The following is a 26647-nucleotide window of genomic DNA, read 5'->3' as shown; positions in this document are numbered from 1 at the left end:
AGGGGAAATTTTTCATAAATGGGTGCAATGCCTTTACACAAACCCTACGTCCCAGATTAAGGTAAATGGTATGCTTTTTCAAAGTTTCTCTTTTTTTAGGGGTAAAAGACAGGGCTGCCCCCTCCCCTTCCTTCTGTTTACCCATGGCATAGAACCTTTTGCAGTACTGATCAGACAGCACTCTAGGTTTTCGAGGATATTCGGAGCAAACGGTAGAGATAATAGACTTTCGCCTCAGGATCCACCTTCTAACAATTCCTCTTATGCGAGCCTTATCAAGCCTTAGTTTAAAGCATGGGATGCTTGCCTACTATCTGCTGGAGAGAGAGAATATTAGCAGGCTGAAGTCAGAACGGATGTCTATAAGGGGTGACATCAGCAAACCTGTTGATTTCAGTCTCCATCTGCTGGTTGGTGGGCGTAACCCATTCGTCTGGACTGGTCCGACTAGATGAAGAGGAGCAAGGAATCCAGGTCACAAGCTATCATATGAAGGGTTCTTTGCAGGTCTTCCCATTCCTTGCAGAAGAGATGAATCAGAGCTCTGATCTATAGCTCTACTTCCTGGATAACCCCATACTGTCTGGACAGCCCAACCAGGAATGGCTAGGATCTCACTCACCTATCTAAGGGGCTCGGCTTGAACATCTGCTGACATGCTCAAGAGATGTCTTGGCATACCCGTGCTTAATGTTTTCTAAGCCATACTGGCACATTGGTGCTCGATGACCATTGCTACTCCTTGGTGCATAGCACCAAATAATTTCCAACAGTGCAGCAGCACCCTCCATCGATGCCACTGATGCCAAACACAGATGTGCAGGTGCCACAGTGCATGACACTGATTTTCATCAGCACAGCTGTGCCCTGCATTGACATCCCCTGCATAGTGGCACAACTTTATTTCCATGGGTGCACAGCATCAATTCCACCCAGCGCCCATTCCTTCAGTGCCAATGGATGATTCTGCCAGATCCTGGCATCAATTCCTATCAGTGCATTGGCACTTGTCAGTGCATGGGCATCCAATGTCTACAGGGCATGGCATCACCAATACATTAGCCAATGCTGATTGCCATGTTCAGGCTCTCCAGCTTCTTCTTGAAGACTGCCCTGCCAAGACAGGCTGATAGAGAGGAAGAGAGGTCACGTTATCCAGCGTACCAGAGGTGATGATTAATTTGAGCCCATAGAGTCTGGTGCGATTTCCAAGATTGTGGAGAGGACGAGATCTCCCTATGGGAATGCTCCTTCATCAGGCAGCAGCTCAGTCCTGAACCTGGCACATGGGTCAAGGTGGAACTGACACTGATGCGCTGGCGCATCAATGCACATCGGTGGGACTAAATCTCCTAGAGCTCCCAGTGCTCCTGGAGTGCTAGCTGCTAATAGCAGGAACCTCACAGTGGGGGCTGCCAGAGACACTGTGGTCTGTACCCAGACATGTCCCTGAATGGCCCAGTATAAGAGGTCTAGCCTGACCACACTGAAAACATCAGAGCCCTTAAGGCATTAGACTAAAGGCAAAAACATGACATGAAGGCTGGGAAAAAAAAACTTGATCAAGTTGTGCAGGATACCAGGCCAGTGCAACATGCAGTTAACAGAATTAAAGGGTAAGAATAAAAAAAAACCCCCCGAAATAGATACAATCCTACCTAAAGGTACTAGGGGAAAAACAAACCCATGTGGCCTTGCAAGAAAAGCAGCTCCAGAAAATTTCAATGAGGTAGCTGTGTGAGAGAGAGAGAGAGCGAGAGAGAGAGATAAGAACCATGACTTGTAGACTCTTCAGAAAAGATAAGACTGAGGGGCCCTGCCTAGGAGGCAGTGGGGTGGCTAGGGCTACACATGCCCAGTAGGGTGTGCTCAAAGTTTATAGAAGCTTTGAAATCAATGTTCCGTGCCAGGCTCCATCTGATAATGTAATCCACAAGTGAAGATTGCCACCCTCCTTGTCCTTGGAGAAAAAATGTAATTTCATTAGCATCCACTGACTGGCAACATTTCCATAGACTTTGTTCCTATATCATACAAAAGAGCAAGTTTGCTTACCGTAAACTGTGTTTTCCGTAGATAGCAGATGAATTAGCCATGCTGTATGGATACGTCCTCAGTGCCACTAGGTGGTGGAGTTCTCAAAGTCTAACAAAATCTTTTAGCCAGGTACTCCCTCCCTCCTGTATCCTGACAGGATTACCTCAGGCTCCTCAGTCAGTATCAAAGCAAGGTAGTAATGCTAGAACTGTCTGGGGAGGTGGGCGGGTCAGCATGGCTAATTCATCTGCTATCTATGGAAAACACTGTTTACTGTAAGCAAACTTGCTCTTTTCAAGTAGATAAGCAGCTGAATTAGCCATGCTGTATAGCAATTAGTATGTGTCAGTTAATTTTTTAATTTTTTTTTTGCTCAATACGAAAAAAGTGGCGGACAGTTCCTATGAAGGCTGTATTTGTTTGGAAGTTTGCACTTCTGTAGGATAGTCTGTCGCAAAGGGATCATCCACCGTCTGTTTGTGTAAACACTGGTGGGATGTGAAATGTGCAGCGGTGATTGCGTAGCCACTGTCCAGATGTTCATGAGAGATGCTCGATGGAGAGAGAGGCAATCGAGGTTGACATATCATACACCTGATGTGACCCCAGGGTCGCAGACAGAGCTAGCGACCTTCTATTATCGTTGAAAAGGATATAATTGGATATCTTTTTGGGTGAAGTTGTAGTCATCATTGGACACTCTTGTGCATTGATATTGACGAAGAAAACAGCCATGAGGGTCGATTGGGTGACAAAGTGCACTTATTGTAGTATGCTAGTGCATGAGTACAATCAAAGGTATGTCAATCTCTCCTTAATGTTAATTGGAAGAGGTTTGGAAGGAACGTGGGTTAGGTGATGGTTTGGTTAATGCAGATACTGGACATCACTGTTAGTAGAAAAACTTTGGGTAAGCGTGCAAGGTTACCCTGCCTTGGTGAGATTGAAGAGAAAGAGGGTAGTGAACCAATGCCTGTAATGCACTTGGTTGTCCTGTGGGAGTTAAATCGAAAGGAAAAAAAAACACCTTCTATGAGAGGTAGCGAAGGTGACAAGGTGTAGAAGTGCAAGGAAGAACATCATTGGCTGTTCGACATCCATGTTAATGTGCCACGGCTCCGGTGGTTTCGTAAAGGTGGATGTAGGCATAATAGGTCGCACATGAATCTGTATACCAATGAATAACCTGAAAGAGGTCTTTCCTTTAGATGAAGGTAATAAGCTGCAATGGTGCTTACAGGAACTCATAGTGAGGAGTTGTATTGCCCTTGCTGTATCGTAGATGGAGGCAGGGCAGAAGTCGGCCAGGTGGGCCAGTCAAGGGGCCACACCGGTTGATGAACACTTGGAAGCGCAGCGGGACAATCTCCCCGGTACCGGAATGTAATGGAGAGTTGACCTGAGGATAGGAGAAAAAATGTAGATAAGCGAGCCCGTCAACGACCACACTCCAAGGTGTAGGGAGGCATGGAGAGGATGTTCCCTTGGCCCAGTGAAGGAACTAGGAACTGTGTCCAGGAGAATTGGGTTGCGGATCGAAAGGCGTCGTAAGCAACCTTAACTTGGACATCTTGGTTATGTTGGCGCGATGAGGAACAGATGTGCTTGGTTTCAATGGATATCCACGACATGGCAGAGTCGCCCGATCTCTGAAGTGTTCGAGAGATGAGTGGAAAAACGGAGGGAATGCATAAATATGTGCTATGACCAATCGATGAGAAAGGCGCCTGGAGTTTGAGCGAGCTCAGAGAAATCAAACAAAGTTCTCCATTTTCCTGCTGTACAGTGTTCCAGAGATCCTCAGTAGTGAAAACGTCTTAGTGAGAGTATGTCTGGAATTACTGCTGTAGTTAGTTCCCCCCTTTGTGGGAGCAAAAGTGATGTTGAGTTTGTCCGGTCTGGAATCAACAATTCCGGGTAAATAATTGATGGAAGTGAGATGGATATTCGATGAACGTGATCCAGTTCCTGAACTGCCACTTCGTAGAGGTTGTAGAAACCGGATACTCCTCTTTTTGTTTTGTGTTGTTTTTTTGTTTTGTTTTTTTAAACAATGGAAGACGGAGTCCGTGTGAATCCGGAACATCATTCCTTTGTAGGGAATCCTGAGGTATATGTGCAGAGCGTGTTTGTATGAAGTCGACAGAGCCTGTGTCTGAATTCACACAGATGCTGAGGTGAGCACCATGTGATGTCCCAGGGAAGGCAGGGATGAGCTTATTAATATGTCAACGGGACTAGCCACCATTGTGAGTCCATTTTTTTTTGGAATTGTAGATCAAGGAATGTAGAAACTGGAGTCCATTGGTGCCAGAGGCCGCATCACAGGCGGCCGATATGTAGGCATGTATACGGAACTATGGAGGTGGCTGCCTTGTGTCCCAGAACAGTTATGGTCTGGCAAGTTGTCACTGTAGTACTGTGAAGTAGAGTTGTAGAACATGTTGAGATAGTTAATGCTCTCGGGTGAAGGCAGAAGCCTTGACGTGAACTTTGTGATGCAGGCACCTATGAATTGCAGTTTGAATAGACTGCAACGTGGGCTTCCTGTTCCTTTTTTTTTTTCTAGTGGATTAGGAGTACCAGATTGGTTAGGCAAGAAGCGTCTGCAAAGGTTTCCGTTTGGTAGCATTGGAATGGATGACACCAGGAAATTATCGTCTAAAACAGGGAAAAACGTACTCCCTCTGATGACGAATGGTGCGGCACCACAATTGTCCAATAGTTGGTGAAAGCTAGTGGGAAGTAGTAAGGCTGCATGGAAGAATCTTGTTTCGCAGAATGGTTGTCCGTCTGGAAAAATCCTAGATAACACTAGGTATTGGGGTGCATAAATATGTAAGTATATGCCTGTTTCGAAGGCAGCGCAACACCCGAAATGAAGGACGGAAGAATGATCTTGAGACAAGGCATTCCGCCGACACTATTATTATTATTTTTTTTAAGCTGACTGATTCAGTGCAATGTTACTACAGACCAGGAAGAAGTGGGCAACTTTATCCCAGAGGCAATGAGGGCAGCCCATGATTTTTCAAACCCTGACCGGGGCTTCGGAGGTGGAGGATCCATAGGATGCCGCAGCTGGCGAGGCGTCCCAATACGCTGAAGTGATGCGTGTTGCTGATCAGCCTGTTGACTCGATGGTCAAAAAGATGGCGCTTATAAGTGGAGTAAGGTTTGAAGGTTATTTTCCCTTTTTTTTTTTTTTTTTTTTTTTTTAATCCTTGGTAGAGGTCAGAGGCTGAATATTGATGTCGTGATAAGATGGACACTGAGAGAAGGTATGAAAGGAATACCAAGTTTTAGTCTCGAGGCTTTGTGCCATATCAGTGAACTAATCTCCAAATAAACTGTCTGGACGGGATGGTAATATGCCCAGTTGTCGTTAAACACCATCTCATTTGGCGCTAGAACTGAACCATGGAAGGCAGTTGGCTGCCAAGGCATTTGTTGAAGTCTTAAAAGAGACTTCCAAGTCACGGAAAAAAAAATGGAATGCAAAAAAATGCTTCCACCTTTTCTCGAAGTTTAGGCATTGAGGCAAGGCTTGTTAGAAATTGTGGTTCCAGAGCCTGTCAAGTATCAATGCAAATTTTGGTGGTTAATATGGGGGTTGTGAGCCTTTCCGAAGAAAGACTTTACCCTGTTTAGTTGGTGGTGTATTGGAACGGATCCTGGAGCACGAGACGCCTGCATGTCGACTCAACTATCCCGGAGTGAGGGGGAAGGTGAACTGTAGTATAGAAACACAAATCTTTTAGTCGAACTACCAGTTGATGATAGAAAATGTTGGAGGAACCAATAAGGGAGTCTTTCAGGGATTCTCCTGTAATGCTGTCCTCTGGGGGTTGTGGTAGGCTAGTGGGTCAGCAGGAGCCTCCAAATTTCTTAGATGCCCATTAACCACGTACATGGAAGTGGAATGCGACTGGTTTTTATAACAGTTATTGTCCGACCTATATTAACTACATAGGTGGTATGCGTGGTCAAGGATGAACTTTTTTTTTTTTTTTTTATTGCCTATTGGTAGGCCTTCACTGGGTTGAGGGGCCGGTTTTGCTGCTTATATATTATTATTATTACTATTTATATATATTTTTTGCCAACGCCTTGGTGTTAGCAGGCATTTGTTGGGCATAAGTGTGTGTGCCACGCTGGGCACCTGCATCAAATTTCTGGTGCTTCTTCTGCCCGCATTCATAGTCCGGCACTCAGTGGGCTTTATGCCCACAATCTGGTTGTGTGTGGGCCCTTTTTCTCTCTTTCCTTTTTTTTTACACTGAGGCATTGGTGCATCTGTTGAAGGCTCGGTTCCTAGCGCCCGCGTCGATGTGGCGGTGGGTAAAAGGCCATAGCTATGCATCGGCGCTTCGCCTGCCGCATTGATGTGTCGGCGCTCCAGCTGCCACACCAATGGGAGTGGCGGTCTCGCCTGTGGTGAGGTGCTTTGGCGGCAGCCACCGCGTGGATGAGACCGCGCGCCAGCGGCCCCGTGGATGAGTCGGCGCACCGACAGCCCCGTGAATGAGTCGGTGCGCCGGCGGCCATGTCAATGTGCCAGCACCCTGGCTATTGCGTCAATGCGCCGGCATCTCTGTGGCTGCATCTCTGCAGTTGCGTCGACGCATCAGTGCGCCGGTGTTGTGTCGACGTTTCAGCGCCCCGGCACCTGCATCGTCACCTCAGCACTCTGGCAACGCATCGGCACGCCGGCCACGTCGATGCCTCGGTGTGCTGGCTCTTGTTGAGGTTTACCGGTGTCCGAGTCAAACAGTTGGCGCTCTGGTGGGGGTTTTGGGCCTTTAATCTTGTGTCCGCACCCTAGATTTGGTGCTTCATAATTGGGAGGTCTGCCTGGATCATCTCCAGTCACCGGTAGGTAGCCCAGAACTCAGTCTTTAATTCTATCCCTCCCCCGGCCTCTACTCGGTGCTCGCCCGGTAAACCGGGGTTAACCAAGGAGGGTAGCTGAGGCGATAAATGTCCGGGAGGGGGAGTCCCGAGATGTTTGAAACGATCTCGTGAGGACAGGCTGCTAAGAAATGTTTGGATTTTGTTTAACCTTTTGTTCTTTGTTTCCTTTCCTCTTTATCTCTTGAAGATATCTTTATAGACGTTATAATTTTTTAAACGGTTTTTATTGCCATTTTCAAACTAAATTACAAACATCTAGGAGGTTGTTTTTCTTTTATCCCCTCCTAGCCATTACAGAAGAAGAACAAACAGAGATATCCCCAATAATTTTAAATGAAGAGAGGAGAAGTAGAGCGCTCTGCGCACACCGTTGCGCGGAAAAAACAGACTGAGGAGCCTGAGGTAATCCTGTCAAAATACAGGAGGGAGGGAGTACCTGGCTAAAAGATTTTGTTAGAGTTTGAGAGCTCCACCACCTAGTGGCACGGAGGATGTACCTGTTGCGGGTTGAGGTGCACCCTTGGGCCGACCTGGTGGAACCGGGGGTTCTGTAGTGGACAGGCCGGGAGGCGGAACCAAAGCTGAAGCACCGGAGACCTTCACCCTGGAGATCCTAGATCTCCCCAGGAGGAGCCCATAGGGATCTGGACCGCTGGGACTTAGGAGATCACAGCAGATGAGAGGAGGAAGCGAAGGATTCACCCTGGAAGTCCTAGATCCCTCCAGGAGGAGCCCTTAGGGATCTGGACCGCTGGGACTTAGGAGATAACAGCGAGACGAGACGAGAAGAGGATCCGAGGGTTGAGGCAGGCAGCAGGCAAGACAAGTCAGGAGCAAACTGGAGTCAGGAGCCAGGAGTATACCAAGAGAGAGGAACAGCCGGAGCTGGAGCCGAGGCTGTAACCGTAGAGATGGATGGTAGGCTCAGCAGGACCGGACAGCTGGAGCAGCCGGAATGGACAGCAGGAACAGCAGGACCGATAGCAGGATCAGCAGGAACGGGCAGTAGGATCAGCAGGAACGGACAGCAGGATCAGCAGCAACGGACAGCAGGATCAGCAGCAACGGACAGCAGGATCAGCAGCAACGGACAGCAGGATCAAGGACGGCAACTAGACACTCCAAGGAGAGACCTCGTTGCAAGGCGATGTTCAGGAGTCAGACACCGGCTTAAGTACTCTGTCGGTGTCTGACATCATCCAGGGGGCTGTCCAGCACTTCCGGGTGCTGGACCTTTAAATCCTCTGCCTTCGCGTGCGTGAAGCAGTGTGGGGGCGGAGCCGGCATCGGGCCTCGGCGGCGTCTCCCTCATGGAGACGCCGCAGCCATGCGGCCTAGCAGGCCTGAGACCCGGTGATTTCGGCTGCGAACCGGAGCGGAGGTAAGCGGCCACGGCCCCGATCGCGAGAGAGGCGACCAGGGCCGCAACAGTACCCCCTCCCTTACGTCCCCTCTTGAAAGGGCCCGGTTTACCGGGATGGTCCAGATGGAACTGTCGTAAGAGGGATTTATCTAAGATGTTACGAGCAGGTTCCCAGGTGTTGTCTTCATCTCCGCAACCCTCCCAGGATAACAGGTACTACCATCGACGATTGAAGAAGCGCACATCAAGGATCTCGCACACTTCATATGTGGGGTCCTCAGCCGTAGGAGTCATTGCTGCCTCTGGCGGCTTGCGGTGAAACTGAGAGAGAATCACTGGTTTAAGGAGGGAAACATGGAAGACACTGTGAATACGTAATTTGGAAGGCAATCGTAGTCGATAAGACACCAACCCAATTCGCTCTGCCACACGAAACGGGCCACAGAACTTGGGTGCTAATCTTTTAGAAGGTAGTCTCAGATGGATGTTTTTCGAGCTGAGCCAGACGCGGTCTCCCGGAAGGAACACTGGGGCTGGTCTACGGTGCCGGTCAGCAAACCTCTTTGCAGCCCTGCCAGCAGAAATGAGTTTGCTTTGTATGGAATTCCAAAGTCCTTGAAGTTGCTGAGCTGATAACTGTGCTGCAGATGAGGAAGCCGGTATAGATAAAGGCAGAGGTGGCTTAAGTTGTTTCCCATAAACATTCTGAAAAGGGGACCTCCCGGTCGCAGAATGAATCTGATTATTATAGGAGAACTCAGCCCAGGGAAGTAATTCCACCCAATTGTCTTGCTTCTCATTCACAAATGACCGGAGGAATGTCTTCAGAGTGCGATTCATATGCTCCGTTTGGCCATTGCTCTGAGGATGAAATGCCGTGGAAAAGCTGAACTGTACCCTAAAGCTTCTACATAAGGCCTTCCAATACCGGGCTGTAAACTGTGGCCCCCGATCCGACACCATGTCCTGTGGAAGTCCGTGAATACGGAAGATGTGTTGCGCAAACAGTTGTGCTAGTTCTGGAGCGGATGGCAGTTTGGGTAATGGCACAAAGTGGGCCATTTTAGAGAAGCGATCTACTGTGACCCAAATCACGGTCTTCCCTAGAGATGCCGGTAGATCCACCACAAAATCTGTGGCTATAGGGGTCCAGGGCTCCATGGGGACTGGAAGTGGCTGTAATAGGCCCCAGGGGAGCCCAACTTTCGGTTTCTGTCTAGAGCATGTGGGACAGGAACTCACATAGGTTCGAACATCCCGTCTTAAGTTGGGCCACCAGTAGTAACGATTCAGTAACTCTAATGTCCTGTCTTGTCCAGCATGCCCGCCGGTCAGGGAATCATGGGCCCAGCTTAGCACTTTCTTTCGTAGGCGTTTAGGAACTACAGTCCTTTCTTGGGACTCGACAGTAACAGCTGCCAAACGAACCTTGGCGGGGTCTAGGATGTATTGAGGGCTCTCCTCCTCCTCCTCCAAGACCGAGGTCCGAGATAAAGCATCGGCCCGGACATTTTTTGAAGCTGGACGATAGCAAAGAGTGACGTCAAAACGGTTAAAAAAGAGCGACCATCTGGCTTGTCTAGGATTCAATTGCTGAGCATGAGACAGGAACTCGAGGTTCTTGTGGTCTGTGTAAACCGTAACTGGGTGGATTGCCCCCTCCAGCCACTGCCTCCACTCCTCGAAAGCCAACTTGATTGCCAGAAGCTCCTTATCACCTATGCTGTAATTGCATTCGGCGGGCGAGAACTTCTTCAGGTAATAAGAGCATGGGAGCAATTGACCTGATGTTGAATGCTGGCTGAGTATGGCTCCTACTGCAAGACTAGAGGCATCGACCTCTACCACAAAGGGGCACTGAGGATCAGGGTGGTATTTATTTATTTTATTTATTTTAGGGTTCTTATATACCAATATTCTTGTAACAAGTTTAAATCAATTCGGTTTACATTAAAACACAAACCAGCGCTAAAAAGGCATTACATTAAACAAGGAAGCTGAGAACTTGGGTTCATTTACAATGTTAACGGTACAGGCAAGTGTCCATTAGAAAGGCTTGTTTTAAATCTTCGAAGGCCCGACAGGTTGCTTCTGGCCACACCTTAGCGTCCGCTCCTTTGCGGGTCAATGCAGTAAGGGGTGCCACTCTACGCAAATTGTGAGGAATGAAATGTCTGTAAAAGTTGGCAAATCCCAGGAACCACTGTAATGCCTTTAATCCCGTGGGGCAAGGCCATTTGGTGATTGCCGATACTTTTTCTGGATCCATCTGAAATCCGGTAGATGACACTATGTATCCCAGGAACGGAAGCAATTCGCACTCGAACATACATTTTTCGAGCTTCGCGTATAAATGGTTATTCTTCAGGATTTGCAGCACTTGTTTGACATGCTGTCGGTGGGATTCCAGATCTTTAGAGTAGATTAGGACGTCTTCCAGATATACTATGACGTACGAATTCAGCATCTTCCTCAGTACTTCGTTCATGAGATTCTGGAAGACTGCCGGGGCATTGCATAACCCAAACAGGCTGTTTCTGACTGCCTTTAACACCTGTCTCTGGTGTTAAAGGCAGTCTTCCATTCGTCTCCCGGGCGGATGCGAACTAAATTATAAGTCCCCCGTAGGTCGAGTTTCGTAAAGAGTTTGGCTCCCTGTAGTCTATCTAGGAGCTCGGGGATCAACGGAAGCGGGTAGCGGTCCCATTTGGTGATGGCATTTAAGCCTCGGTAATCGATGCACGGTCTAAGCGACCCATCCTTTTTTCCCACGAAGAAAAAGCCTGCTCCAGCAGGCGACCGAGAGGGGCGGATGAACCCTTTAGCAAGATTCTCCGTGATATACTCTGACATGGCACGAGTATCTGGTAGAGATAGTGGGTACACCCTGCCACGAGGAAGAGTGGTTCCAGGTAGCAGGTCTATAGCGCAGTCAAAGGGTCGATGTCGTGGAAGAATCTCTGCTTTCTTCTTAGAAAATACCTCCGCGAAGTCTCTGTACGGTGCGGGAGGTAGTACCGAGGTGCTTACATGGATATCCTGGGTGGTCTTGGAAACTTGATGCAGTGAGAAAGGCAAAAGGGGATCCACTGCACCAGCTGTAGAGTGCCCCACTTAATCACTGGAGAATGTTGCTGCAGCCATGGCAGGCCCAGCACCACTGGGTGCACTGCTTTCTCCAGCACCAAGAAGGATATTTCTTCGGAGTGCAGTACTCCTGTCTGGGGCGTCAGTGGTTTTGTGGATTCAGAGATGGTTCCAGGAAGCATAGTGCCTCGAATAGACGTGACACGTAGCGGAGGGCTCCGCGGTACGGTAGGCAGATGTAATTGCTGTACCAAATCTGCTATGATGAAGATCCCCTCCGCTCCCGAGTCTATGAAGGCCAAGGTGTGAAAATACCCTCCAGGGTATTCTATTGACACAGGCACTGTACATTGAGGAGCAGAGCCTGCGCAGCCTAGGAGTAGCTCCCCCGTACCTCCTAGGCTCTGGCGTTTTCCGGACGTTCCTTGCACTGTGCTAGGAAATGACCTTTACCGCCACAGTAAAGGCATAACCCCAGCATGCGACGTCTCCTCTTCTCCTCAGCAGTCAACGGGGTATGACCTATCTGCATAGGCTCCTCTGAGGAGGAAACCGCATGGGGCGCTCTTGAAACGCTGGATGGTGCCATGTGTCTAGAAAACGCTGGAACTAGAGATATGGGACGGCGTGGCGGACGCCCCTCTTTAGCCCGCTGCTGAAGCCGGTCAATCCGGCCGGCCATGTCAATAAGATCATTAAGGTCATCGGGGATGTCCCTGGCGGCCAATTCATCTTTGATACGGCCTGCCAGGCCCTCCAGAAAGACTCCCCGCAAACAATCGTCGCACCAACCCACTTCCATGGCGAGGGTGCAAAATTCGATGGCATAGTCTGCCAGAGATCGGGATCCCTGTCTTAACTGTAACAGCTCTGACGTTGCCGTGGACAGATGTGCGGGTTCGTTGAAGACTTGCTGGAAGTTAAGGACAAATTGCTGGAGGTTGTGCAGTAAGGGATCCTGGTGTTCCCACATTGGCGAGGCCCAATCTAACGCCTTCCCATCAAGCAGTGAAAAGATGTAGGCTACTTTCATCGAGTCAGATGAGAATTGGGCTGGAAGCAAGGAGAACCGGACATAACATTGGTTTAAAAAACCTCGGCAGGCCTTGGCATCACCGGCATACAGTGTCGGAGCTGGAAGCTGAATGGGGGCCACTACATTCATGGTAGGAGCTGGAGGTGGCACCGGAGGTGGTTCTGGTGGAGCCGCATCCAGCCGATTGGCCAGGTGCTCGACGGTGGCAGCCAGGACATTTAGGCAGTGTTGCTACTGCTGCAGTCATTAACCATCCCAGGAATGGCTTGCAGTCCGGGCATGTCTGTCGGGCCCATGGCCTTGCAAACTGTTGCGGGTTGAGGTGGATCCTTGGGCCGACCTGGTGGAACCGGGGGTTCTGTAGTGGACAGGCCGGAAGGCGGAACCAAAGCTGAAGCACCGGAGACGTCTTCACCCTGGAGATCCTAGATCCCCCCAGGAGGAGCCTGTAGGGATCTGGACCGCTGGGATTTAGGAGATCACAGCAGATGAGAGGAGGAAGCGAAGGATTCACCCTGGAAGTCCTAGATCCCCCCAGGAGGAGCCCGTAGGGATCTGGACCGCTGAGACTTAGGAGATAACAGCGAGACGAGACGAGAAGAGGATCCAAGGGTCGAGGCAGGCGGCAGGCAAGGCACGTCAGGAGCAAACCGGAGTCAGGAGCCAAGAGTACACCAAGAGAGAGGAACAGCCGGAGCTGGAGCAGATGCTGGAACCGTAGAGACGGATGGTAGGCTCAGCAGGACTGGACAGCTGGGGCAGCCGGAACGGACAGCAGGATCAGCAGGAACGGACAGTAGGATCAGCAGGAGCGGACAGCAGGAACAGCAGGACCGGACAGCAGGATCAGCAGGACCAGACAGCAGAAGCATCAGGACCGGACAGCAGGATCAAGGACGGCAACTAGACACTCCAAGGAGAGACCTCGTTGCAAGGTGATGTTCAGGAGTCAGACACTGGCTTAAGTACTCTGCCGGCGTCTGACATCATCCAGGGGGCTGTCCAGCACTTCCGGGTGCTGGACCTTTAAATCCTCTCCCTTCGCGCGCACGTAGCAGTGTGGGGGCGGAGCCAGCATCGGGCCTCGGCGGTGTCTCCCTCGTGGAGACACCGCAGCCATGCGGCCTAGCAGGCCTGAGACCTGGCGATTTCGGCCGCGAACTGGAGTGGAGGTAAGCAGCCACGGCTCCGATCGCGAGAGAGGCGACCGGGGCCGCAACAGTACCCAATACAGCATGGCTAATTCAGCTGCTTATCTATGTGAAAAAAAATGTATTTATTTAGTTTGTGGTATTTATATTAAAACCTTTCCACTATTGCGATGGAGAAGGTACAGAGAAGGGCAACCAAAATGATAAAGGGGATGGAACAGCTTCCCTATGAGGAAAGACTAAAGAGGTTAGGGCTGTTCAGCTTGGAGAAGAGATGGCTGAGGGGGGATATGATAGAGGTCTTTAAGATCATGAGAGGTCTTGAACGAGTAGATGTGACTCGGTTATTTACACTTTCGAATAATAGAAGGACTAGGGGAATTCCATGAAGTTAGCAAGTAACACATTTAAGACTAATCGGAGAAAATTCTTTTTCACTCAACGCACAATAAAACTCTGGAATTTGTTGCCAGAGGATGTGGTTAGTGCAGTTGGTGTAGCTGGGTTCAAAAAAGGTTTGGATAAGTTCTTGGTGGAGAAGTCCATTAATGGCTATTATTCAAGTTTACTTAGGGAATAGCCACTGCTATTAATTGCATCAGTAGCATGGGATCTTCTTAGTGTTTGGGTACTTGCCAGGTTCTTATGGCCTGGATTGGCCACTGTTGGAAACAGGATGCTGGGCTTGATGGACCCTTGGTCTGACCCAGAATGGCAATTTCTTATGTTCTTATGTTCTTTCAATTTTCCATATCTAAACATTATCTCACAGCCCCCTCTCCTCTATCTTTATAATTTCTCTCCTTTATTTCTTTCCAGTATTTCTCGATCAACCCTTTCTCCTCCTTGCCTCCCAACAGTATTCTATCAACCATAGCCCACTCTCCCTCCTGATTCATTTCCTAGATTTCCTTCCTGCCTCTGTACCCATTATCCTTCCTTCTTCCACAATCTCTCTCTCCACTTCTCTACTTAGCTTTCTCTCCATGTTCCTATTTTTCCATTTTATTTCTTCTATTATTCTTTCCTGGCCACTCCTGACTCATCTTCACAATTAAGACTGCAACAGTTGCAGTGGGATCCTGCTTGTTGTGCCAGTACCTATCACTTCTGGTACACCTCACTTTCTCCTTTGCCTTTCCCTCCTGACCTTAGCCACTGGTTCACAATTGCAAGCGTCCAAATTTACTACTCATACATCACACATTACGGTGACCATTCAAGTACCACTCAAAAAACGTATGTAGCAGACTAGGGGTTAATAATATTTTTACCATCCAAATTGGCCTTTGATAGTTTGGCTGTTTAATCTGAATGTCAGTATTGGCCATGCCAGGATTTAATAATACCAATATATATTTGTGCTGGTGGCAGCGTTACCTCAGTTTTTGGAGACCAGTGAGGAAATCTGCTGTGTGGTATTTGGCCCCCAAAGCACCCATGATCATGTATGGTGCTTCTGAGTATATGGACCCGTTGGTCATATGTATACATTCAAATAATACATATATGTACATGAACACATACTTATGGATATTATATATGGGCAGCAGACAAACACACAGAAATTAGATAATAGCAAAACAAAAAAAGAAGAGCCATTGGCACCTTGCAAACAGGGCTCTGCCTGAACAGGGAGGTAGGGGGGAACCACTGGCAGTGTCCTGGCTTACAGTAATATTTCAAGGTGTATCACTCACTCAAGTCGAGTTATAGGATGAAGTTTCCACTGGTCTTCTTCTTCATCAAAGAAGGATCTGTTCATGATTTTGTTCTTCTCTTCTAGAGGTATAAAGTTCTCGATAATCAGGTGCCTAGGATCAGTAAACAGAATAAGACAAAGATCAGTTCCCAAAACTAGCAATTTTCCATGAGTACCTTTCTGTACAAAGGTCCTTCCATGCATAATGAATTCATAATAAATTATTTTACATTCAGCCCCACAGGCTGAAACCTTCCCAAGCAAATCCTCCCCCTTTGCCCTCTATTTCCAGTCCCTCCGACTTTCCTCCCACTACCCCCCATTATCCATTCCCCCCCCTCCTTTTCTATCCGATATTATCCTGCTGTACCCCTATTCCCCCCCCCTGTCCCCTTCTCCCCAACCTCTAATAATTCTTACTTGTTAAGAGTTCTATAAAAAACGCTGTTATCTAAGAATATGTTATTCAGTTTAATTTTAATACTTGCTCTTGTTATCTGCATTATTAACTAGTTCTTGTTTCTCCTATATTTGATGAGTTCTCTGTAACGCGCTAATAAGCTAAGTTTATGTTTCAGTATGAACCGATGTGATACTCACAGTGTATGTCGGTATATAAAATCCTTAAATAAATAAAAATAAAAAAAATATTTCCTATTATAAATTTGTTGTATATTCCTTTTATCACATTTAAAGTTGTTCTTAAATTCTTTCCTCCACAAAAGCTGTTGATACCCACTTTAATTTCAGTTCCCTGGTGAGCTCATTCTGAGTTTGTTCCAGCTCCTGACGTTCCTTTATGTGTTCCTCCTGTAGGTCCTGGATTTCTGCTTTCACAGCCTGCAACTTGGAAAAGAGCTGCAACAAGCAAGAAAACACATCAAGAAATGAAGAGGGAAAAGCAGGTTTAGATAAAGAAAGAAGCAATGGGAATATAGCAAGAGAGGAAGACAGCAAGCAAGAAAGCAAAGGTACGATTATATATTTTATAAACACTGATGCTCGTTATAGCATAAAAAAAACAATAAAATAAAACCAATAATAATACATTTCTGAAAACTCACTAACATAATTAGTAAGAAGTTGATAGGTAGCATAATAATCTACCGACCAAATTATCCACTCCAAAAATATATATTTTCTTGGAGGAACTCAATTATAAGCAGAGTTCAATTTTTCTGGCTTGTTTCAAAGGCTGTAACCTTATTTTGGAAAAGGGATATTTCTGCATTGCTTATGTTTTGTTTTTGTTTTTTTTAAAAAAGGGGTAATTGTTTACATTGCTTTTCTGTTTGCTGGGTTATTACTGCTTAGAGGTAGATATTCAAAGCTGAATATCCAGGTATGTTAGCCAGACTTATCTGGCTAACTTACAAGGGATCTTCAGCAGCACGGCTAAGCTACATATCCACATAAAAATTGCTAGCTAGCTGCTAAGTCTTATTCAGCTAACTTTAGATCTTCTATTGAATAAGTCTAACTTAGCCGGTTAACTTAACCAGATAAATCCGAATATCAGCACTTATGCGGTTAAGTGAACCAGATAAGTGATGCCTCCTCAAAATGCCCATTTCCCACCCACCACTTAGTTGGATAGGTACTTATCTGGATAAGTGGTGGCTGCTAAACATGATTGCTAAACATGGCAGTCACCGCCAGAAAACCAAGATAAGTCTTTACTTATCTGGCTAAGTTGTGCTGAATATCGACCTCTCAGTTTATAGGAAGGAATTTTAGAAAGGAAAAAGGCTGCTTTGCTGTTAGTTATTTTTCTTCTTCTGCCTTAAAATTTAGAAGCTCAAAGGAATAGTTTTGTTTGAAGTCTTGGGAGTTAAAAGGAGCTCAATACCTGTGTTAGTGTTAAATGTATCAGGACCTGACTTCTGTAAACTGGTCAGCAAGCTAGAAAAGATCTGCCTCCCTTGGAGAAGCTGATATAAATAGATGTTATTTTTCTGGCTTGCTTCAAGTGCTGTGACCTTATTTTGAAAAAGAGATTTTTTTTCTTCATTGCTTTTGTTTTTTTATTTTTGAAGAAGAGGTAATTGTTTACTTTTCTTTTCTGTTTGCTGAGTTATTACTGCTTAGTTTATAGCGAGAAATTTTAGAAGGGAAAGGGCTACTTTGCTGTTAGGATTTTTTTTCTTCTTCTGCCTTTAGTTCATTCCCCCACCCCTAACTTCAACCCACCTTCCATTCTAATCATATAGATTAACTCGTTCATTAGGGAGTTGGAACTTGACATTGGTTGGCAGAGAAACATAAGGAAATAATTTAGATTAATTTAGTCACTGTGAAAACAGACCACTAAGTAAAGTTCTGGGGGAGCTTTATTTATTTACTTATTTATATGGGGCCGGATTTTCAAAAGTTTATGCGTGCCAGGCCTATTTCAAAAGGCCCAGCGACGTGCGTAAAGCCATTTGCCACTGTGCCGGGGATTGCACGCTGGCTGTCGGCCAATGCGTGCAATTTACGTCAACCCCAGGGCTGAAGTAAGTTTTAAAACACCAAAAGAAAAAAGAAGAAGGTAGGGGAAGGGAATGGAAGGTAGGGTGAGGGGGTAGAGAAGGCAGCACGGCTCAGCACACGCAAGGTGCACAATTGTACGCTCCCTTTGGCACGCGCCGACCCCCGATTTTATAACATGCACGCACCGGGTAGCACGCGGTCATGGTCATGGTCATGGTCATGGTCATGCAGGTTTAAAAATCTATCCCATAGCTTCTATTCTGCAAAATTCATTCTGTTCATTATGGATTACAAAATACCATACATACAAATATATAAACAATACAAATATAAAACATAATTAAAATAGATTAACTAATTTCCTAAATTGTAGGTAGTCTTGTTCTTGGTAACCTATTCCTTATTACTGGGACCATCAACAAATATGCCATTGATCTTGTTCTAAATAAATGATATTTGTTAACAGAGGGTGTCTAACAATTCTTTAGATGCTGACCTTAATAGGGGAGCGATAAGATTTTTTTTTTTTAGATATTGTATTGTTAGAGGAAGTGAAAAAGTGGTATTGTGAAACTCAGAGGTTAAGGGGAGAAATATGTAGAGCTTGACAAGGATAAAGCAAAATTGCTAACGAAATATATCCATTCGGTATTATTTAAAGACAAAATTGCTTAACAATATATCCATTCGGTATTACTGTGGAAGTGCTAACAGCAAACACACTTAAAAATGAAACACATATAGGACTGGAAGTGAGGTGAACCTCAATTAATTTTTAGAAAAGTATGTTTGTTAGGAACTAAGTTAACTTAAAATAGATATAATGCTGGAGCTGGATGGTATACATCCAAGGGTATTAAGGGAACTTAGAAAAGTTCTGGCAACTCTGTTGACTGACCTTCTCAATGCTTCTTTAGTGTTGGGAGACAGACTGAGGACTGGAGTCAGGCAGATGCAGTTCTTTTTCACAAAAATGGAAGTAAAGAGGAGGCTGGGAACTACAGCCCAAATCGGAACTTTGTGGTGAGCAAATTAATGGAATTGCTGCTAGAAAAGAAGATAATGCAGTTTCTGGAATCCAGTGGATTAGAGGATCTTAGGCAGCATGGTTTTACCTGAGGTAGGTACTGTCAGACAAATCTAATCAATTTCTTTTATTGGATGATCAGAGTATTGAATCAAGGGGAGACAGTTCCACATAGGCGATTTAAAAATGAACTGAGCATTTGGCCTGCAAAATTTCAAGGGAGCTGTATAGTATATAGGAGGTAAAATTCTAAATACAAAAGAAGAGCGGGGTCTGCTGGTGATCATATCTGATGATTTTAAGGTGGCCAAACAGGTGGATAAGACAATGGCAAAAGCCAGAAGAAAGTGTTACGGAGGGGGAGCGCTAGGAGAGCGATCCCGTCTTGAGGGGATTGTGTGCCCTTGGGCCTCAGCGCGACCCCAGAGAACTCCAAGGCAGCACCGAGGGTAGGTGAGGCGTGTCCCCGCATGGGTGGAGATGGACGGCCTGACCTTCTGCCGGACCTGCATGCTTCTGGAGCCAACACAATGGTGTTGGTTATTGAACAGTCCTCCGACCGTTCCCAGCCTTTTCAGACCTGCTACAAGGAATGACAAGAAGCAGCAGGCTGGACTACGGACGAGGGCAGACGAAGGCTCTGGAACATAGAGACTCTAGATATAGACGAGGAACTTGGAGGTGCAGACGAAGACTCACTTGGGTGCACAGACGAAGACATGTGCAAGGACTTTGGACAAAGGATCAGAAGCAAGGTACTGCAGGCAAAGGTATTCAGAAGCAGGATCAAGTACTGGGTTGAGAATGCGACGCAGCTCGCCCTACACAGCCACTACCCATGGGCTGGTCGCGGACCACACTTAAATGCGAAGCAGGCTCCAGACGAGGTGTGGAATAGCTGAAGCTGGAACATGGCGAAGATTTGGTAGAAGCCTGTACCAAGGCACGCCCTACACAGCCCATCCTACTCTGGAATGGCACAGGTTCAGTCAGCGTCTTAGACATGGACGGACGCAATGCAAGGAACTCCGAAGACTGGGATGAAAGCAAGCAAGGATTCAAAGACAACTCAGGACTGAAGCAGAAGTATTCTAGAGGCTTGTACTTGCACAGGTGAACATGGCCTTGTACCATGAGCGCCCTACACAGCCACTACCCATGGGCTGGTCACGGACCACAACATGGCACGCCAGGAAAGGAGGCGACGAGGAACCTGAGGTACAGGACATCAGGAACAGGCGAGGAACATCAGGACTGGATCACAGACATCAGGAACAGGCGACAGACATCAAGACGAGACATGGAGCTCCAACGAAGAACAAAGGCCTGCCGGAGCGCTGGAAGGCAAGACATCCAGGAGCATGTAACTCCAATGCAAGGCAAAGCAGAACTGAAAGAGAAGTCCTTTTATAGTGCAGGAAGCAGGCAACTCCCTGGGAGGAGTTTAGATGGGCCACACTCAGCTGGCCCTATAACCATAATCAGAGTCCAGGAGGAAGCAGAGCAGGCCTCAGGCAGGCCCAGATAGCAACGAAGGCCTCCCAGGCCATGGAGCAAAACTGGGATAGACTGTCCAGACAAGGCCCCAGCTTCGGTGCGGCCTCCAGAGAAAAGGTGAGAGGCCTCCTGTGGCACAGCTACAGGAGGAATTGTAACAGAAAGCTTGGATGTACAAGGTGAGGAATGGCCAGCTACCATCTGCGACCATTTCATTTATTAAAATGTTATATTTCATCTGTCAAATATATTAATCAAGTGGTAAAACAAAATAAAAGTTCTACATACAAAATTTAGCAAATCATAAAAACATCATAAAAACACTAAACAAACTAACATAAAACAGTTTGCTCCAAAAGATTACACAACAACCAAAATGGAGCAAAGAGAACAATACTGAAAAAACAATTATAATAAAAGAAAAACTAAGAATAACAAGCACTGGAATCAAACTGTGAGTAGTTTAAACTTTCAGCACTTGTCATTCAGAATAGCACTGGAAATGCCAAAAGCAGGTAAGGGTTTAATTTACTCCCAGCTGGGATTTTCATTTATTTATTTATTTAAAGTTTTTCTAGACCGACATTCGTTGGAGACATCATATCGGTTTATAGGTAAACATAACGACAGCAACTGAGCTTTACAGTGTAACAATAAAGAACAGTGGCAAACGAGGGGGATGGTTACATCTAGGAGGATTGAAGGCCTTGAAGACACTAAGTAAAATAGCCAAAAGGAACGGAGTTAAAATTAATTAAAACAAATTATATGTATACTAATATACTAGTCCATATTAAGCGTAGTTAAAACATTAAGCAGATCATCAGGTATATAGTCAATGACAAATTTCAAATTTAGTAGTCATCTCGGCATGGCAAAATGCTGAGAGATAAGAGGGGTTAAAATATGTAGGGGGAATGAGGAAGGGGTGGGTGCGAACAGATTTGCTGAGGGAGTAGAAGGTGATTAAAGGCGGGGGGGTATGGTCATAAGGGTCATGAGTATGCTTGTGTGAAAAACCAAGTTTTTAGTTTTTGCAGGCAGTGTTCTTGGTGTAGGTCGATAGGCATAGTGTTCCAAAGTGTGGGGCCTGCAATGGATAGTACACGGTCTTTACTGGCGTTGTGGTGGGTAAGTTTAGGTGCAGGAATGTGTAGGGTTGCTAAGTAGCGTGATCGGGTGGGTCTATTGGTGCTGCGATAGGTGAGAGAGTTATTTAACCAGTGCATATCTGGGTTATGTAAAGTTTTGTGTATTATTGTGAGGGTTTTGTAGTGTATGCAATGTTGGAATGGGAGCCAATGTAGTTCTTTGAGGATGGAGGTGATGTGTTCATTCCTGCGAGTGTTGGTGAGGATGCGTGCAACTGCATTCTGGAGCATTTGGAGGGGGGAGGTGGTATTTTTGGGAAGGCAGAGAAGGAGGGTGTTGCAGTAGTCTATTTTAGAGAACATGGTAGATTGTAGTACTGTCCGGAAATCGTTGAAATGTAGGAGGGGTTTTAGTTTTTTTAGGGTTTGTAGCTTGAAGTAACAGTCCTTCATGGTGTTGTTGATGAATCTTTTGAGGTTGAGTTGGTCGTCAATGATGATGCCTAGATTTCTTACTTGTTGTGAGGTAGGAATTGAGGGTGGGAGGGGGTTGTGTTGATTAGGGATGATGGGATTGTGTGGCGGTGTTATCATGATTTCAGTTTTTGCAGAGTTGAGTGCGGGGTCGAGACTAGAGAGGAGGTTATTGATGGCGGAGAGTGAGGTCTCCCATGTTTTGATGGCATTGGGTAGGGAGTCAGTGATGGGAATAATGATTTGTACGTCATCTGCACATATGTAATGCGTGAGACCGAGTTCAGAGAGGAGGTGGCAGAGAGGTAGAAGGTAAATGTTGAATAGGGAGGATGATAGGGAGGAGCCTTGGGGAACTCCTTGTAGAAGGTTGATTGCATTGGAGTTGTGGTTACCTATTCTTACTTTATATTGTCTGTTTTTTTAGATATGATGTGAACCAACAGAGAGGAATCCCTGAAATACCAATTTCAGACAGCCGATCCAGTAGTAAGTTGTGGCTTATGGTGTCGAAAGCTGAGGATATGTCTAGAAGTGCAAGTATGAATGAGCGGCCTTTGTCTAATCCTTTGAGTAAGTGGTCGGTGAGTGAGAGGAGGAGGGTTTCTGTATTGAAGAACTTGCGGAAATCATATTGTGAAGTGGAAAGAATATTATTACTTTCTGAGTAGTCAGTTAGCTGAAGGTTAACTATTTTTTCCAGAACTTTTGATATGAATGGTAGGTTGGAGATTGGGTGGTAGTTTGTCAGTTCATTAGGATTTAGCATTGGTTTCTTTAGAAAGCAAATGTTGCTTACCTGTAACAGGTGTTCTCACAGGACAGCAGGATGTTAGTCCTCACATATGGGTGACATCATCCGGATGGAGCCCAATCACGGAAAACTTATATCAAAGTTTCCAGAACTTTGACTGGCCCCTACTGGGCATGCCCAGCATGGCACCAACCCTGCAGCCAGCAGGGGTCTCCCTTCAGTCTTATGGGATAGCTACAGGCAGTGCCGAAAAAATAAAACAACAAAACGTTACGAACCCAACACTGCGGGGCGGCGGGCAGGTTTCGTGAGGACTAACATCCTGCTGTCCTGTGAGAACACCTGTTACAGGTAAGCAACATTTGCTTTCTCACAGGACAAGCAGGATGGTAGTCCTCACATATGGGTGAGTACCGAGCTGAGGATGTCCGAACATGCACCAAATGTACCCAACGTCGTGCAACAGGCACAACAACTGGGGTGGAATTTGGTAGAGAGCATCCTGAACCCCCACCGGGCAGGCGGAAGGGTGTAGGTACGTCACGTTGGAAATAAGTTACGCAGGACAGACTGGCCGAAGATGGAATCTTGTCTTCCGGCTTTGTCCAAGCAATAGTGGGCTGCGAAAATATGGAGAGAACTCCAGGTTGCAGCCCTGCAAATGTCAGGAAGCAGAACCGATCGTAGGTGTGCTACTGAAGTCGCCATGGCCCTCACAGAGTGTGCTTTAACACGGTCTTGAAAAGGAATGCCTGCTTGCTGATAGCAAAAAGATATGCAGTCCGCCAACCAGGAGGAGAGAGTCTGCTTACCCACAGGTTGCCCTAATTTGTTGGGATGGAAAGAGACGAACAACTGAGTGCTCTTCCTTTGGGCAACTGTACGGTCTAGATAGAAAGCTAGAGCCTGTTTACAGTCAAGGGTATGCAGGGCCTGTTCCCCTGGATTGGAATGGGGCCTGGGAAAGAAGGTAGGTAGTATGATGGATTGATTAATGTGAAACTCCAAAACTACCTTAGGTAAAAACTTAGGGTGAGTGCGGAGTACCGCCCGGTCCTGCAGGAGTTTAGTGTAAGGCGGATAGGTAACTAGGGCCTGTAACTCACTAACCCTGCGAGCTGAAGTGATAGCCAAAAGGAAAATCACTTTCCAGGTGAGATAACGTAGATCACAGGAATGGAGAGGCTCGAATGGTGGTTTCATGAGCCAACCGAGAACCAGATTAAGGTCCCAAGAAGGGGCCGAAGGGTTTAAAGGTGGCTTGATATGGAGCAAGCCCTTCAAAAAGAGTGTTACGAGGGGTTGTACCGATATAGGAACATCCCCGACACCTTTATGGAAGGCGGCTACTGCACTGACATGCATTCTGATGGAAGAGGTCTTTAGACCTGATTCTGACAAATGCCAGAGATAGTCCAAAAACCTTGGGATTGGACAGGAAAAGGGATCAAGGGACTGCGAGGTGCACCATGATGTGTACCTTTTCCATTTATAGGAATAAGATTTTCTTGTGGAAGGCTTTCATGAAGCAATCAGGACACAAGAAACCGAATCTGAAAGGTTAAGTGCTTGAAGGATTAACCTTTCAACATCCATGCCGTCAGAAACAAGGCCTGAAGATTGGGATGGCATAGGCATCCATTGTTTTGAGTGATCAGATGCGGGTCCATTCCCAAGGGAATGTACCTGCGGATGGAGAAATCCTGAAGTATGGGAAACCACATTTGGCGTGGCCAGTGAGGTGCTATCAGGATCATGGTTCCCTTGTCCTGACGTAGCTTCACGAGAGTCTTCGAGAGAAGAGGAAGTGGAGGGAATGCATAGAGCAGACCGGTTGCCCACGAGAGGGAGAATGCATCTCTGGGCTGAGAGCGCTCGCTCCGAATGAGGGAGCAGAAATTGTTGACTTTGTGGTTCTGAGGGGATGTAAAGAGGTCTGTATGGGGTATCCCCATTGTCGGAAGATTGAGGTCGCTACCGAGGGGTTGAGAGACCACTCGCGTGGTTGGAAGACGCGACTCAGTTTGTCTGCCAAGACATTGTCCACTCCCGGCAAGTAGGTGGCCCTGAGGTACATCGAGTGGGAGAGCGCTTCCGCCCAAATCTGCGCAGCTTCCTGACACAGAAGGAAGGAGCCTGTGCCTCCCTGCTTGTTGATGTACCACATGGCCACTTGGTTGTCCATCTGTATCAGGATGACGTGATTTGATAGGCGTTCCTGAAAAGCCCTGAGAGCATATCGCATTGCTCGAAGTTCTAGGAAGTTTATTTGATGTTTGGCTTCCCCTGGAAACCAAGACCCTTGTGTCTATAGATTGTCCATGTGGGCTCCCCACCTGAGGTTGGAAGCGTCAGTGGTGAGAATGAGTTGAGGATCTGGCACTTGAAAGGGCAGACCCTGGAAGAGATTGTTCTGATCTTTCCACCAGGCGAGAGACAGGCGGAGTGAGTCGGTGATGTGGACAATGGTCGACAGAGGCTGAACAGCTTGAATCCATTGTGACCTCAGAGTCCAATGCATGAGTCTCATAGCCAAGCGGGCCATTGGTGTGACATGGACTGAGGACGCCATGTGTCCCAGAAGGACGAGGAATTGGTGAGCTGTTGCTGTATGTTGAGACTGCAACAGGTGAGTGAGAGACACGAGTGTTAGCGCTCGTTGTTGAGGTAGAAAGGCTTTTGCCTGCAAGGTGTCCAAGTCTGCCCCAATGAACAACAAAGTTTGAGATGGGATTAAATAGGATTTCCTGTAATTGATGAGAAATCCTAGCGAAATTAGAGTGTGTAGGGTCAAATCGAGGGACGACCGAGCAGCTTGCTGGGTTGGAGCCCTGATTAACCAGTCATCCAGATAGGGGTAGACGTGAACACCTTCTTTCCTGAGGAAAGCTGCGACAACTACGAGGCATTTGGTGAAGACTCGTGGTGCAGACGCTAGGCCGAACGGAAGCACTCTGTATTGATAGTGCTTGGGGCCTACTAAAAACCTGAGGTATTTGCGATGAGTTGGAGTTATCGCAATGTGTGTGTATGCGTCCTGGAGGTCCAGAGAGCAGAGCCAGTCTCCTCTTTGTAGAAGAGGTAGAAGCGACCCCAAGGTTACCATCTTGAACTTTTCCCGCTGGAGGTACTTGTTGAGAGCACGTAGGTCCAGAATTGGACGAACTCCCCCGGATTTTTTGGGGATCAGAAAGTACCGAGAATACAGGTCCCCAGTAGGCAGAGAGGGCTGACGGACGTAGGCCGGCTGGAGCTTCACCAATACCAACCCTCGTTCCCCGCGAGTTGAGCCTTTGGGTGCCGGAGTCGGCTGGACTTAGGTGGCCTCCGTCAGAAGATGTTGATGGGTGGATCGAGGTCAGCTCAGAGGCAGCAAATGAAGTAGGTATCAGTCTATACTGGATGAGGCAGAGACCCGGGCACCAATAGAAACACAGTCTGACAGGGGGCACCTGGGCAAGAGCAGGCTGAAGCCTGAATGAACCACGTCCAGGACAAAGGCTGAAGAGTCGTCTTGAAGCAAGCTGAGATCAGGGCTGACGGCAATCTAAGAGTAGTGGCAAGTAAGGCTGAGGTCTAGACGAGGAGAGAGCCAATGGATGGTCAGACGAAGCAGAAGTCCAGGGCAGGAGAGAAGCAATGACGAAGTCAAGCAATGCAGAGGTCCGGGCTGGAGAGAGGCAATTGGAGTAGTCAGGCAATGCAGAGGTCCGATGCTGGGGAAAGGCAATCGGCATAGTCAGGCGATACAGAGGTTCGGGGCTGGAGAGAGGCAAGGAGTAGTCAGGCGATGCAGTGGTCCGGGGCTGGAGAGAGGCAACAGAGTAGTCAGGCGATGCAGAGATCCGGGGCTGGAGAGAGGCAACAGAGTTGTCAGGCGATGCAGAGGTCCGGGGCTGGAGAGAGGCAAGGGAGTAGTCAGGCAATGCAGAGGTCAAACCAGGTCAGCAGTCCGAAGGAGAAACGAGGAACAGGAACACAGGAACAACGAAACAGGAACGAAGACAATCAGGATCAGGAACCAGTAACCGAAGAAGCAATG

At 47.1% G+C, this 26647-nt stretch overlaps 1 protein-coding gene across 6 annotated transcripts in view; it reads right to left on the bottom strand.

The window, feature by feature from the left end:
* KIF3B (kinesin family member 3B) overlaps positions 1 to 26647 on the bottom strand; it is a 190136-nt gene that overhangs the window by 69599 nt on the left and 93890 nt on the right. For 5 of the 6 annotated variants that reach the window (XR_003858455.1, XM_029614725.1, XM_029614726.1 and 2 more), the window contains 2 exons: positions 16030 to 16148; positions 15289 to 15402 (listed from right to left, as the gene is read on the bottom strand). Coding sequence is in view for 5 of the 6 variants with exons in the window: in XM_029614725.1 (XP_029470585.1) it covers positions 15289 to 15402; positions 16030 to 16148 (233 nt within the window). In the remaining variant the exon portion in view is untranslated. Of the gene's footprint in view, positions 1 to 15288; positions 15403 to 15734; positions 15914 to 16029; positions 16149 to 26647 lie in introns of those variants that run through there. The other variant, XM_029614728.1, reaches the window with a different exon arrangement.

Source organism: Rhinatrema bivittatum, chromosome 8 (genome assembly GCF_901001135.1).
Source record: "Rhinatrema bivittatum chromosome 8, aRhiBiv1.1, whole genome shotgun sequence".
Lineage (NCBI taxonomy): Eukaryota > Metazoa > Chordata > Amphibia > Gymnophiona > Rhinatrematidae > Rhinatrema > Rhinatrema bivittatum.
This window is presented reverse-complemented; position numbering and strand designations above follow the sequence as displayed.